Source organism: Nyctereutes procyonoides, unplaced genomic scaffold (assembly GCF_905146905.1).
Source record: "Nyctereutes procyonoides isolate TBG_1078 unplaced genomic scaffold, NYPRO_anot_genome, whole genome shotgun sequence".
Taxonomy (NCBI): Eukaryota; Metazoa; Chordata; class Mammalia; order Carnivora; family Canidae; genus Nyctereutes; species Nyctereutes procyonoides.
The window spans coordinates 11,759,467-11,773,706 of record NW_026575024.1 but is presented as its reverse complement, the minus strand read 5'-3'; the positions used below and the strand labels follow the sequence as shown (position 1 = coordinate 11,773,706).

Genomic DNA, 14,240 nt, shown 5'->3' with positions numbered 1-14,240 from the left:
CGCCCTCTTATAGATGAGGAACCTGATACGAGGGACATTTGCCTTGGGAAATTATTTTTCACTCAATGATTTGAGAGAAAAAACAATTTTCTCTTTTTTATCTTCTCCGAATCTAATTCATTTTACCTCCCTTTTTTACACTAAAACAAATGCAGGGGCACCTGGGTGGTTCAATTGATGAAGCGTCTACCTTTGGCTCAGGTCATGATCTCAGGGTCCTGGGATAGAGTCCTGTGTCAGGCTCCCTGCTTAGTGGGGAGTCGACTTCGCCCTCTCCCTCTCCCTCTGCTCGTGCACTCCCTCTCAAATAAATAAATAAAATATTTTTTAAAAAAAACCTCCTAAACCAAATGCATATATTATGCTGAAGGATAGAGAGCATCCAGTGAATTTTTAAGAGATTTTTTTCTGCTTACTTTGGGTTGTGAGCCTCCTCCCCAAGGTCCTCTATGGGCATCCTGACCCTCTTCTGCCATCAGGAGGATTGCTGATAGAAAGATCCTGAACCTGCACTCAACTCTTGTGGCTACTAACTAGCCACGTGATCTTGGGCAAGCCACTTCACCTAACTACCAGTTTCTTCATCTATCATAATGGATAATAATATATACAGAGGGATGCTGGAGGTATGACTTGATTCTAAAGTCCCTGTCCCAAAGCTGGCACACAGTAGGTGCTCTGTGCTCTCTTCCCAGAAACCCTCCTCGTCATTCCGGACATGGCCGACTCTCTACCTAAATCACACTCAGAGGCAGTTCCATAAACAAGGATGGTTTAATACATTTCAGCACATTTCCGTTCAACAATATTATATGAAAATAGAATTCTTTATTAAAACAGCAAGGCATAATCATCACTGCTACTCCCAAAACATTGTGTTTATTTTTAAAAAACAACACACACACACACACACCAAGATCAAGGACTTTGGCAAGACACTTCAACTCCCAGAGCCTGTTTCTCCATCTGGAGAATGGGCAGGTGGGATGTCCCCAGCTCATTGTGGGCAGGGCCAGCTGGCAACAGGAGAAGACCCTGGGTGGCGCTGGGACTTGCAGTGAGCAGCTTACTCCTCTTCCTGCCCAGGACTGTCCAAGAGAAAGTCTCGGGGTGGTGCTGGCCTGGCTGTAACGCCTCTGCAACACTTGCTTGTCTCATTTTATAACAGAAGAGACAGAGCTCAGTCTCTGAGCCTTGGCGACACGGGCAAGGAGGACATCCCACCACCACCCCGTCCCCCAGCAAATGTATTTTTCACAGCCACTTTCTATTTTTGGCAGCGAGTGATACATGTTGTCCCTTACTGGCAGTGGTGGAATAAAGTTCCCCTTTTAAGCAAATTTAAAGTTTAAACAATGAGTCTGTTTTAAAGGAAAATATCTGGTAAATACAATACAAAGTAAAGCAAAAACAAAACCATAATCATGCCAATAGGGAGGAAACACTTCGTTAGGTCGACCTAAGAGCATTTCTGACACGTGTCCTGCAATTTTGTGATTCTAAAGCAAAGTATGAAGAAATACAATGATGTCCGGGTACCTTCCTAAGTAACCTGTAGCAAGGAGCTAGCACACTCATCTTTCCTGCTTTACTCTGTACCTTATATTTATAGTGATTTTTTTTTTTAAAAGAAGAAAGAAAACCAGGGGCAGGGGGGTGAGGGGAGAATAAAGATTAAAATAAGGGAGGGTTTAAAGCATCGTCCCCCCAGCTCTACTTCAATATCTCTGGTACCAGCTGGGGCTGCCTGGTGGGAGAACCATCTCTTCCTAATATCTGTGGCTCCAATGAGGTGCCACCTTTAAAAGGAACTGGCCTTTTTGGGAACATAGGTGAGAATCTAGTCCCAGTGACAGGGCCACCGTGGTTTGGCAGGGGGAAGATAAGGGCTTTTCCCCAGCACACTGGGGTACAGCCTTGCACGAGAGATCTTCCTGCATCTATTTCTGCCAGCCTTCTTCCTTCCCTTCCAAGCCAGGAGGCAGCTACGGTTTCCATGGAAACCGGCTCCGTCCTCCCACAGAAGGCTGCCAACACTGATTTCCTGCAGAGTTAAGAAGCAGGCGGCAGCGGGGGTCACCCAGGCGTGAAGATGGGTTTCCCTGGGGATATCCTGCCTCCTGCCAATCAGTGTCTGTCTGGGAATCCTGGGGGTGCCTGGAGGCTGAGGGCCAGGGAAGCTCCCAAGCCCAGGCGCTGCTCCGAGCAGAGATCAGCCCCTGGAACGTTCAGAGATCTCAGGCCTCTCCATCCTCCTTCCAGCTAAGGCTACAGGGACCGAGCTATGTGTGCATCCGTATGCCTGGGCCTCGGGGGATGCACCAGCCAGGGTGCCTCTGGCTCCTCAGCCCTCCGATGCGAAACAGAACCGCCCCTCCACCCCCCCCCCCCAGCACAGGAATGCAGAGCGGCCCATCTAGCATGTGCTACTGGGATCATAATTCCGCCAAATCCTACCAACGCATTACCTCTCTGAGCCCGTTTCCTCATCTTATAAAGGCATCACCGTCCTCTCTTCACAGAGATGCAGTGAGAAGCACAAATCCTGTATCTAAACTGCTCCTGTCACAGGCATTTAGAGGGTCCTCAATAAACAGGACCTAACGTGAATAATACTACTTAACATCATAATAAAGGTTTCCAGGCAGTTTTTCTCTCTGACCTGTTTTTCCCCCCCCTAGGGCTGATACAAAGGCAAGTTTTCATCCTTGATCTGTTTGTTTAAACAGCAGTGTATCCAGGATAGGGTGGACCACTGGTCTGAGGACAAATGAGTAGGTTCCTGACACCTCCTACAGTATCGCTCCTAAGAGTTAGACCTGGATTCTCAAACTGGAATGCCTTCAGGGCCAGGGGGGATTGTGAATAGAGAAGCAGGAAGAACAATTTCCACCAAGTGGAAACCCTAGTGAGGCAGCATGCACTCTCCCTGGATAAGGGAATAGGCTGCTGCTCAGCTGTAGCCAACAGCTGCTCTTGGGAATACAGGCTCAGTGTGGACAGATCTTCCAAGTTTTCAAGAGAAGCTGGACATTTTAAATGAACTCTCTCAAAGATGACATAACAACTAATATATTTTTTCAGAAGTGTAAGCCAAACAAAACAGGTCTGCCAATGGATCATGCTACAGCTGGAGCTTCCAAGCTAGGATGCAGAACACCAAAACCTCTTTTTTTGGCTTGACCATTCCAAGGAGCCCTGGCTGGTTCCTTCCATTGGGGCCATCCTGTTGGGGTTGCCTTTCTTATTTCCTACTCAAGACCCGACACTGGGAAAGCTCTCCCATCTGTAGTGCATACGTCTAGAACAAAGACTTCTACTCAGAGTCCAGTCTTTGGAGGGGACTCACGATCTCCACCTTTGCATTAGCCTTTGGGAAAACCTTGCTGAATTTCCTCAAGTGTTGATGTGAATGGAGAGATGAGGGAAGTGTCTAGTGAATGGGGCACCCAGGGAAGAGATATTCCAAGGGACTCCTTTGGTGTTGGCTAGTTTAATAATAATTTGGGGACACAGCTTATTTCAATAGATCCCCTGTGAGGTCATGACTGACTCTTTCATGGCCAGCATCTGCTTTGACTATGAGACCCTGATTGACCCTTTCATGGCCAGCATCTGCTTTGATTGGCTGGGGCCTGGACCACTGCATCATCAAGGACTTGGCACCTTGGGGAGCTAGGGCAAAGCAGTAGGGACTCCTGCTTCTGCCCTGCCTGCCCCAGCTTTTGTGGATATCATAAGGTGGGGGTAAGGGGTTGCAGGGGAGGGAACAAGGGAAGCTGGGAGCAGAAAGAGACTCATTTTGGAACTCAACCATAGCAGCAGACAATTAATTCATAGAGCTTTTGGTGTCCTTTATCCATCCTCCTCCTCTCACCTTGCCTTCATTCCCCTCCACCAGACACAGCCTTCTAGGAAAAAATCAGGAAAGTGGTCATGCTGGCCTCATTGGGTGTTCAAAGCTCCTGCACCCAGGGAAGACGCAGACATGGGAAGCTGGGTGATGAGGGGCTGGCTGGGTGGAGGCAAGTGTGTGAAGCCCTGTCTGCTCCTTGAGCTCATGGTCGAGTGCGGTAACGGACAGGTACGTCGTGTTCCGGCTGCATCAGCCCGAAGCCGTACCTGCTGAGGTCGAACTCTGGGATCTCCACGTCTGGGTTGATCAGCTCCAGATCCAAGTGCACCAGCACAAGGAACACGAATCTGCAGAGAGATGGCATTGAAGGTGTGCAAGGCTGGAAGACCCAGAGGCTTCTCTGGAATAAGGCAGGAAGGCAAAGGCTTCCTCTTGTGTCTGACCCCAACATTCACTTTGGGAAAAGTGGGAGCAGAAGAGAAAGAGAGCACAGGTGATTGCCGCCCAGCCAAAGTCCATGAGCAACTCCACATCTGTGGCTAGGAGGCCTGCCGACAAGTGCTGCTGGTCAGGCTGTGAGCAGAAGTGACAAGTGTCGACTCCACACCAAAGATCGCTCCATTGGCATGAGACTCTCGGTGTGCTCTCTGCCTGACAGCTGTGTGTACCACGAGTTGTGGTGGTGGAGCAGGGAGATGGAATGAGCCCCACCCCTGAGTCTGTGTATGGAGGGGAGGGGCCCCCTAAACCCACAGCCCACTTTGTGAGTGGGAACTAAACCCCTGTTGTCACAGGCCACTGAGATTGGGGGGGGGGGTCATTTGTTACAGCAGCATAGCTTGACTCAGTGACACTTTCTAACTCCCAAGATCATGTTCCTCCCCATTCAGCTCTTAGAACCCTTACTGTCTGCTCTGGCCTGTGGTTGCCCTTGTGAGACTGGGGAAAGGCACCCCTGCACCAAGACCTCTCACTGCCACCTGTGGGAAAATTGTCCTCTGCGGGAAAACTGTCCCGACGAGCATATGAGCCACGTGCCAGATGTAATCAGGGTGCCAGCATATGTGGTGGCAGCCCCACCTGATGTGACCTGTGGGATGTTCCTGCCTGCCTGCCTGATCTTACTCCCCACTGCCTGTGTCTGTAGGGTTAGGACTGCATCTTTGACCAGCGAACACCCCTCCACCACCCCCATTGCCACCCAGGTGCCAGCGAGGGACTAAGCACACGTCAAGGATGCTCTACATGGAGAAGAGGGAAGGCGACAATAGAGTGAAGTCCATGCCCTTGATCGCGGAGCTAGGCAAACTGAGCTCTGCCTCTTGAGCCTCATCAAGTTTCTTTCCCAGTCTGGGCCTCAGTTTCCCCATCTAGTCAAAGAAAGTCAAAGAAATGGGATGGGTCCCTCCCAGGTCTGAAGCTGTAGGATGCTGGAGAATGAGCTGATACACGGTGGGGAGTTCTTGTACCCACACCTGGATTTGGATCCTGGCGCCTCCCTTCATCCAGGTGCATGATCCTGGTGGCAAACGATCTGACCTCTTGAGTCAGTACTGGACTGACCCCTACAGAGCAGGGTTGCGTGACAGTGAAGGGAGATGCTAGGTGCCACCACTGTGCTAAGCATCTAGCATCCGAGATCTGGGGGCCGAGGCTCTTGGGATCCAGGGAAGAGAATTTATAAGGCACTTGAGTGCACAGGCATTAAAATAACCAAGGGGTGGGGCACCTGGGTGGCTCAGTGGTTGAGCATCTGCCTTTGGCTCAGGTTGTGATTCTGGGGTCCTGAGATCCAGTCCCACGTCAGGCTTCCCACAGGGAGCCTGCTTCTCCCTCTGCTTGTGTCTCTGACTCTCTCTCTCATGAATAAATAAATAAAATCTAAAATAAATAAATAAATAAATAAATAAATAAATAAATAAATAAATAAATAAATAACCAAGAGGGAACAATGACATTGGGCCAGTTCCTGCCGAGGGGGTTCCGAACATGCACAGCAGCTGCAAATGGACAGCAATGGTCAGCTGCACAGGGTGTCCAGTGTTTGGTATTTGGACACCAGGTCTGGAGGGAAGAGCTCATTGCCAGATCTGATTATTTCAAAGACATCAGAAATCTGGCTTTTATGTGAGATCTTCTGATTCTTAAAAGTTAGCACACCTTTTCAAAAACATGAATAAACAGATCTGTGGGCAAGAGGTAGCTCATGGGCTGTTTGGAGCCTCTGCCCATTTTCCTGGCTGAGAACCCTTGGGCTCCGGAGAGGAGGGCATGAGCCAACCAGCTGGAGCAGGAGCCTCCCCCGCCAGGCCCGCACCCCCACCCCCACCCCCACACACTCACTGTTTGATGCTGCTAATGGCGTAAGCCTTCCCCAGGCACTGGTTGTGCCCAGCTCCCCACGGCATGCTATAATTTTTCAGTCGCTTCCCGTCCTTGTAAAAGTCTTTCTTCTCTGACCCATCAGAGTTCAGGAATCGGTTATATTTAAACACCTGAAACAGGAAGGAGGTCCGTTTCTGACTCCACCCCCACAACACCCAGGCCCAAAGAAAACTGTGTCAGGATGTTCCTCGAAGTCTTATTTATAAGAGGGAAAAGCTGAAAACAATGTAAAGGTCAATCAATAGGGGATTGGTTCAAAAATTATGGTGGCTATTTACAAGGTTGAGCTTGGTCTGTGTGTACTCACACAGAATTTTTTAGACTGGTTGTTGAGCAAAAAAAGCAAGTTCGGAATAGCACATATTGTGTGATCCTGTCCATACATCTATCTATTTGTATGTGTGTGTGTGTTGTGTGTGTATCTGTAAAGGCGTAACAATAATTTAAAGGATAAATTCTGTGGAACTGGAGAGTAAAGGGAATAAAGAAAAAATTTTTACTTTTAAACACATGTGTCTGTATATTTCTATTTCATAAGTATATATTACTTAGGCAGTTTAAATTTAAAAATAAAAATTATTTTTAGAGGCACTTGGCTGGCTCCATTGGTAGAGCATGCAACTCTTGATCTCTGGGTCCTGAGTTCAAGCCCCATGTAGGGCATAGAGATTACTTAAAAAATATATTTTTAAAAAAGAGGATGCAATTTCCTTTGGTTACATTGTAGAATGGTAAAGTGAAGATTGTATCTGAGCACAGGGCAAAGAGTGGGAGATGAATGAAAAATGGGTGGTAAGATAAATGAACGCACCAGTGGACATAGAGGTGGAAGGGTGGCTTGATGGATGGGTGAATTGATGGATGGGTGCATGGGTGGGTGAATGGGTGGGTAGATAGGTAGGGTGATGGATCTGGCACATAGTAAACACCCAAATTTGTTAGAAATTGTAAAATTCTGACCCATCTCAAAGTCCAGGGAGAGAGAAAAGTGTTGAGAAGCTGACGTCGTAACATTCCCAAAATAGGGAAATTGCTCAGCTATCACTTACAAAGCACTCCACGTGTGCCAGGCACTATTAAGGCCTTTCTTACCTGCTCTCATTTAATCTTCCTGACAACCCTGTGAGGCAGGTCCATTTCACAGGGGAGAGAACAGAGACATGGAGAGGTCAAGTAATCTGGGCACGGCCACACAGCAAACAAAGAGCAGGAGTGGGCTGCCACTCAGATCTGGCTAAAAGCCAAAACCATTGATTCCCCCCACCCCCACCCTTGTGGTCCCTAGTATGTAATTCACCTCTGGGTCTGTGTAGATTTCTGGGTCTTTCTGGGGACTCAGGAAGGGAAAGAGGAGGAGGCGGTCTCCACGTCGCAGGCTGAACTCCCGCCCGTCTGCCATGGGCATGGCCAGGTCCACCATGACCTCCCGGGTAATGAAGGGCGCAGCGGTAAGCCTGAGGCTCTCACTCAGCACGCTATCTGCACAGGCAGGTACCAGGAAGCGTCAGCAGCTGTCCTCTCACACACTCAAATGCCACCCCCAGCCCTCATTTTAGGAAGGTGGGCAGGCTCAGAGAGGGTGCATAACTTGTCCATCATCACACAGTGAGGCCAAAAAAGGCCAAGTGATGAGATACGACTACTATGGTCTTCAGACCTTGGATGTGAGGGTTTGGTCTGACTCTAAGAGACTTGTGAGGGGCTGTGGGAGCCAGGGAGATATCAGAGGAGACTAGGGGAAAGCAGGGCCATCAATATTGGTTGTTCCAATCTGCCCAGCTTATATTCCTCATCTGGGAATAGTTCCCTGGTTTTCTTCTGGGGATCACCCCTCTCTCACTCTCAGAGGTTGGGCTGTTGACTTCACTCCCGATTCCATGGGCTGTGTGTGATTGGCCCATCAGAGCATCCCAACCCTCTGCACCCCAACATTGGTTCAAGATGGGCATATAACTCAAAGAGAGCCAATAAGACACATTCCTGGGACTTTGGGTAGGAATGTTGCAGAGCAGCACACCCTCATGGGGCTGATAGCATGTCAGCCTAGACCCATTGGTGGCTAACCTGTGGGCCTGAGACCAGAGCCAACCCAGCAGAGCAGGGCTGACAGAGGGAGCACTGAGTCCTGATGATGCTGCTACAGCACCTGGGTCCACCTGTGTCTGAAGCTAGTAACGTCTGAACTTTTCAGTTAATGCCCTCAAAAAGTCCTTTTTCTGCTTCAGCCAGTTGAAGTTAGGTTTTCTGCCAATTGCAACCACAAATTTACTGAGTCCTTGAGCCCTGAGCAGCTGAGACAGAGGCATAGAGATGCCAGGTCTAAGAAGATAGGAGGTCTGGGGGACCCTAGGTCAGAGGATGCTGATGGATCCTGCACGATGGGATACCATGCTGGGAAAGGCTTAGGATGCCCATAGTGATACAGTCTTTGGGGCTAATTTGGAGAATCAGTCCCTCTCACCGAGCACAGGCATGTTGTCCAAAAGCTTCTGGGGGAGGGTGGTCATCTGTGAAATGGGCTGCTCTGCTCTGGAGAGGAGCTGCTCGAACTCTCCACGGACAGCAGCCAAGGCCTCAGGATTCTTGAGGAGGAAGATCAGAAGCCAGAAGGCAGCAGGTCCCATATTCCCCTGCAATGAGAAGGAGCTGCTGTTATACCCCCAAGAGGGCAGACCTGGGGTGACGGCTGATGCATCTGTGCCACAGACACAGCCATGGCCAAGGCAGAGAGGTTCCCACACCTGCCAAACATCTAGGCATGACTCATGTTTATCTTCAGCTCCGGCCGTGGCCCAAATACACTCTGGGGCTTTGGTGTAGCCCAATGCCTAATTCAGGGCTATTCTTGGGATCCCTGACCTTGAGCAAAATCATTGATCTGAGCTCACATGGGTAATCTTTACAGCTAGTCAGCAAAGAAGTATCAGAAGTAGGAACAAGGTGTATCTGTTAAGATTATGGTTGACATCTGAGGATAACTGCGTCCTCAGCCCCAATTCTCCACCCTTCCCTGTACCCATGCCCCGTACCATGGACTTGGCACTTCCTTCCTCCCATTTCAGAGGCAGAGTGTATTTCCCCAGCTCTGTCGATCTGTGACTTGCTTTGGCCAAAGGAATGAAGCACAACTGACAGAGTAGCAACATTAAGTCCAGGTCTTTTTTTTTTTTTTTTTTTTTATGATAGTCACAGAGAGAGAGAGAGAGAGAGGCAGGGACACAGGCAGAGGGAGAAGCAGGCCCCATGCACCAGGAGCCCGATGCGGGACTCGATCCCGGGTCTCCAGGATCGCGCCCTGGGCCAAAGGCAGGCGCCAAACCGCTGCGCCACCCAGGGATCCTTAAGTCCAGGTCTTAAAGAGACCTTGTGTGTTTCTACCTGCCCAGCTGGCTTGCTGGTCCCATGAGGAGGATGCGAGACATGTGTGGCAGGGCCGGCTGTCCAGCTGACCTCGTCTAGAGCAGCTGACAACCAGCAGCCCCACAGACATGTGAGTTAAATCATTGCTCATCAGTGTGTGGCACTGGGTCTTTGTGGTTGGTTGGTACACAACAATAGCAAAGTGATGTAACATCTGGACATTGACTTTCAAGTATTTGAGTATTGTGTATGTATGAAGCAAAGAAGCCATCATCAACGAGGACTGTGAAAGCTAGTCATTTCTTGAACAAAAATTACGTAAAAATTCCCAATAGTTCAGTAATTAGGAAAATGAATAAAATTTCTTGCTCCAAGACTTCAGCCTAGTGGAACGTTTTAATATTCAGGTGTTTAGCGTGTGGCTAAAACATGTGTGGGGTTCCCAGAAACGAGCTCCAGGCATGGGTGAAATACCAACTTGCCTCGAGTTGGGGCAAGATTTTTGCCCCACCGTCCAATCTTGATAATATATTTCCCCAGTAATTCTCTTACAGACATAATCGAACACAGACCAAAGGACATTTGCAAGAGGATATTGATCACGGTGCTGATGTAACAACAAAAAGACTGGAAGCATCCTCAATGTCTATCAATAGATCAATGAGATCAAGGATGATCCATCCTCAGGATGACGACACAGAAGTCATTAAAAGGCACTGGCTCTGTGTGTACTGACGGGATGGTAGCCAAGATGCACGGAAGCATGACGTGGACCAGGGGTTCCCCGTGCTCCCATTGGTGTGTATGTTTGCAGAGTGATCACATGATGCAGCACAGGCCATCTCTAGAAGGAGCCTCTGGGACACAAACTGCGAGGATGGGTTGGGGGGATACTGATTTTCACTGCATATGTCTTTTAAAACTGATTTTTAAAAATGGATACAGTACTTTAAAAAAAAGATTTATTTATTTTTAGAGAAAAAGAGGGGCGAGGAGCAGAGGGAATGGGACAGAGAGCATCCTCAAGAAGATGTCCCACTGAGCATGGAGCCCAACATGGGGCTGGATCCCATGATCCTGAGATCATGACTCGAGCCAAAATCAAGAGTCGGATGCTTAACCGACTGAGCCCCCAGGCACCCCTGGATGCAGTATTTTTAAGCAAAACAAAAATGAGTATTTTTATAGTGATCTGCAATGACAAGGAGAAATGCTCAGGACATAATATTAAGTAAAATTAAAATTTGGGATTTTAAAGACTGCATGATCCTCATCACAGAGGAAAACGTGCAGAAAAAGGTAGCAAACAAATGCACCAGGGCATCAATGATGGTGACACAGATTTTGGTTTTTGTCTTCAGCTACTGTGAATTCAGCACCAAGGAGGTGCCACGTCTCCTCACTCAATCCTCCCCTCAAGCAGGCACCACTATCATCCCTTTCATTGAAAAGGAAAACCAAGGGCTCCCTAGTCCTAACTCATGGCCCAGCACACAGCAGGGGCTCAATGGCATTTGTTGAGTAAACATCTATGTCCCAAGGCAGCCTGGGAGGTGGGCTAGCAGAACCTTGGACGGGGCCAGGCAGAGCTGGGTTCAAATCCCAGCTCCCCACTTTCTGTGACTCTGGGTAAGTCATTTCCCACTCTGGGTCTCAGAACCTCCCTCCTGAGGGTCATGGGATCGAGCCCTGTGTTGGGCTCCACACTCAGAGTGGAGTTTGCTTAAGACTCTCTCTCCCTCTCCTTCTGCCCCTCACTGCCCCCCTTCTCTAAAATAAATAAATCTTAAAAAAAAAAAAGAGCCTTCCTCTTGGTAAAATGGGGATAACCTGCTCACTTCTGGGGTGGCCACAAGGGTCCACTGAGACTGGATACAGGCGACCTCCACATGCTGGGCACGGAGTAGGTGCTCAGAGTGATTTCCCCTCCCAGCACTCTTCCTCCCCCTCCCCACCCTGTCCAAGAACAAGGGGGAACTTGGACATTCTGCGATTTCCTCCAGCACCTCAGGACCAGCAGAGGCAAGGTCACTCGCTGTCCATCACTTAAATAGTCAGGGGAGGGTAGGTGATAAATAATTCAGCCTTGGGTTAACTCAATGCAAAGGCCATTTTATCTCGCCCGGACAGTCTAACAGGAGCCACTGCTGATTAATTATGAAGTGGGAGGGGTGCATGGGGCTGCTCAGTGATCTCTGCTTTCGGGAAAAAGCTGTGGCAAGTTAGGGAGGTGGCAAAGATTGCCTTCCACCCAACTGCACAGACATGAGTGTGCATGTGTGCATGTGATCCCCCCACTACAAGAGATCTTGAATTCACTACCCTGAAAATTGAGCTTTCTCCTGTAAGGGCCTTGCATCAGTTTACCCAGGAGGACATGTCCCTCTAGCCTCATTCCCTACCCCTGCAGCCAAAGTCATTCACCCTGGAGCATCTTCTCGGTGCTCTACTTTTTCTGTGAATGGTCATAGCTGACCTCCAGGGGGCACCCAAAGTGCTTTGGTTGAGCACCCGGTGACTACCTATGCACCACTTTTGTGGCCACCTCACCACGTAATCAGTAGGAGTGGGGGACCCCCACAGCCCTGCCTGCCCCGCATTCACTCCCTTGCCCATTCTCCTTCTAAGAACTACCTCCTCTTCACTCTGATCATCTGGGGCTGACCCACCCCATCCAGACCTCAGGTGTGGCCACGTGCCCCAGGCTAGGCCACTCTGAGTGATGCTCTCAGAGGGGACGTGTGACCCCAGCTGGGCCAATGAGCATCAGAGTTGGGATTTCTATGAGAATCCCAGGGAAGGAGAAGCCCTCCTCCGCGGGGACTGCCCAACTGCCAGGAGCCGCTGGTGGCCTTCACTGCCACTGTCTGGGGAAGCCCATCTGGGGCTGGAGCCACCGCAGAAGAAAGTAGAGCTGAAGGATGGGAGATCATAGATGATTTTTCATTTTTTATGATGAAAAAATTTGGGGGGGGGGACACCTGGGTGGCTCAGTGGTTGAGTGTCTGCCTTCGGTTCAGGTCGTGATCCTGAGGTCCTGGGATCAAGTCCCACATCGGGCTCCCTATGGGAAGCCTGCTTCTCCCTATGCCTGTGTCTCTGCCTCTCTCTGTGTCTCTCATGAATAAATAAATAAAGTCTTAATCAAAAAAAATTTTTTTTGGTTTTAGGATCAACATGTTTGCCCACTGCCTAAAGCCTCAGAACTGGGAGGGGAGCCTAGACTGTCATGAACTCCTCTCTCTGCCCACCTGGTCCCCTCAGAGCCAGCCTCTGCACCTTGGACTGCAGCCCACAGGGTGGCCCTCTAGGCCCCTGGATGCTGGAGCCTCTGCTGACCCCTCCAACATCACTCCTGACCGCACTCTGATCTGACACGAGCAATCACAGCCATACCATTTTGCCACTTCGTGGAACTCTTCCTGCACCTGGCCTCTGGGGGCCTCCCTCCCAGTCCCCCACCCCAGCCTCCAGCCCCCTGGCCACTCCTCCCCATTCTCCTGTGTGGACTCCTCCCCATCTTCCCCACCCCCATGGCTGGAGAGGCCCAGGGCTTGGCCCCTTCTCCATCCACCCAAGCCCCAACGGTCTCCAGTCCAGTGGCTGCCAACCCCACTTCCACCCTGACAACTCCCAAATGCACATCTCCCTCCTGGACCTGCACCCTCAACTCTAGATTCTTCCTTACTCCAGGTGTACCCCCTATCCCTCCACACAGTTCTCAGTTTCAAACTCAGCACACCCGAAACCAGCCCTCTGACCTCCTCCCCCAGGCTTGCCCCTTCCAACACCTTGCTCATCTGTTTCAGCATCTTCATCCTTCCTGTTGCCCAGACCAAAACCTGGAGGCATCCTCGTTGGTGCCCTCTCTCAATGTCCCGCCCAGCAGCAAATCCTGTTGGTTCTACCTAGAAATGTGTCCAGAATGCACTCATTCTCCTTCTGGGCCTCTGCGCCTACCCTGGTCCGGCACCATCCTCTCTTGCCTGGATACTGCAGTGGCCTTGTCTCTGGTCTCCCTGCCTCCACTTCTCCCTCTACAGCCGATTCTCAGTAATGTAGCCAGAATGATCCCTCCAAAGCAGATGGCAGGCCATGTTGCTCCTCTGTTCAGAGCTCTCAAAGAATTCCTTTCTCAGAGTAAAAGCCAAAGTCCTCCCCAAAGCTCACAGGGCCCTGCCTGGTCTGCCACCTGCTGCCTCTCTAACACATCACCCTCATCCCCACCTCAGGACCTTTGCACTTGCTGTACCCCCTGCTCAGATGTCCTCATCCTATATATCTATATGGCTCCCCACTCCATCCCTTTCCAGGCCTTCCTTGACCACCCTATATAAAGTAGCCTTTCCCCATTCTCTTCTGCTATTCTTTCCCCTTCTTTATCGATTCTTTATGCAACTTGACTATATTTTATATGCTTACTTGTTTATCAATGGTCTTCTCCCAGAATATCAGCTCCATAAGAGCAGGGATCTTTGGTCTGCTCACTGCTCTTTATCCCCAGGTTCTAGAATGGTGCCCAGCGCACAGTGGGCCCTCGCTAAGTATTTGTTGAACATGTCTCCTGAGCTCAAGTTATCTCTGGGCATGGTTACAGGCTTTATATCATCCCTTCCTCTCTTCCTTGTCACAATGCCTT

The 14,240-nt window shown here is 49.9% G+C and overlaps 1 protein-coding gene across 3 annotated transcripts in view; it reads right to left on the bottom strand.

Annotated features, from left to right (window-relative positions):
* Nucleotides 1-761: 761 nt before the first annotated feature.
* The window catches only part of PTGIS (prostaglandin I2 synthase), a 41,856-nt gene continuing 28,377 nt past the window's right edge, over nt 762-14,240 (bottom strand). For all 3 annotated transcript variants that reach the window (XM_055306645.1, XM_055306652.1, XM_055306635.1), the window contains exons 7-10: nt 8,703-8,871; nt 7,539-7,720; nt 6,200-6,351; nt 762-4,203 (exon numbers count right to left, since the gene is read on the bottom strand). In XM_055306645.1, coding sequence (XP_055162620.1) covers nt 4,059-4,203; nt 6,200-6,351; nt 7,539-7,720; nt 8,703-8,871 — 648 coding nt within the window. In that variant the 3' untranslated portion in view covers nt 762-4,058. The remainder of the gene's footprint in view (nt 4,204-6,199; nt 6,352-7,538; nt 7,721-8,702; nt 8,872-14,240) is intronic.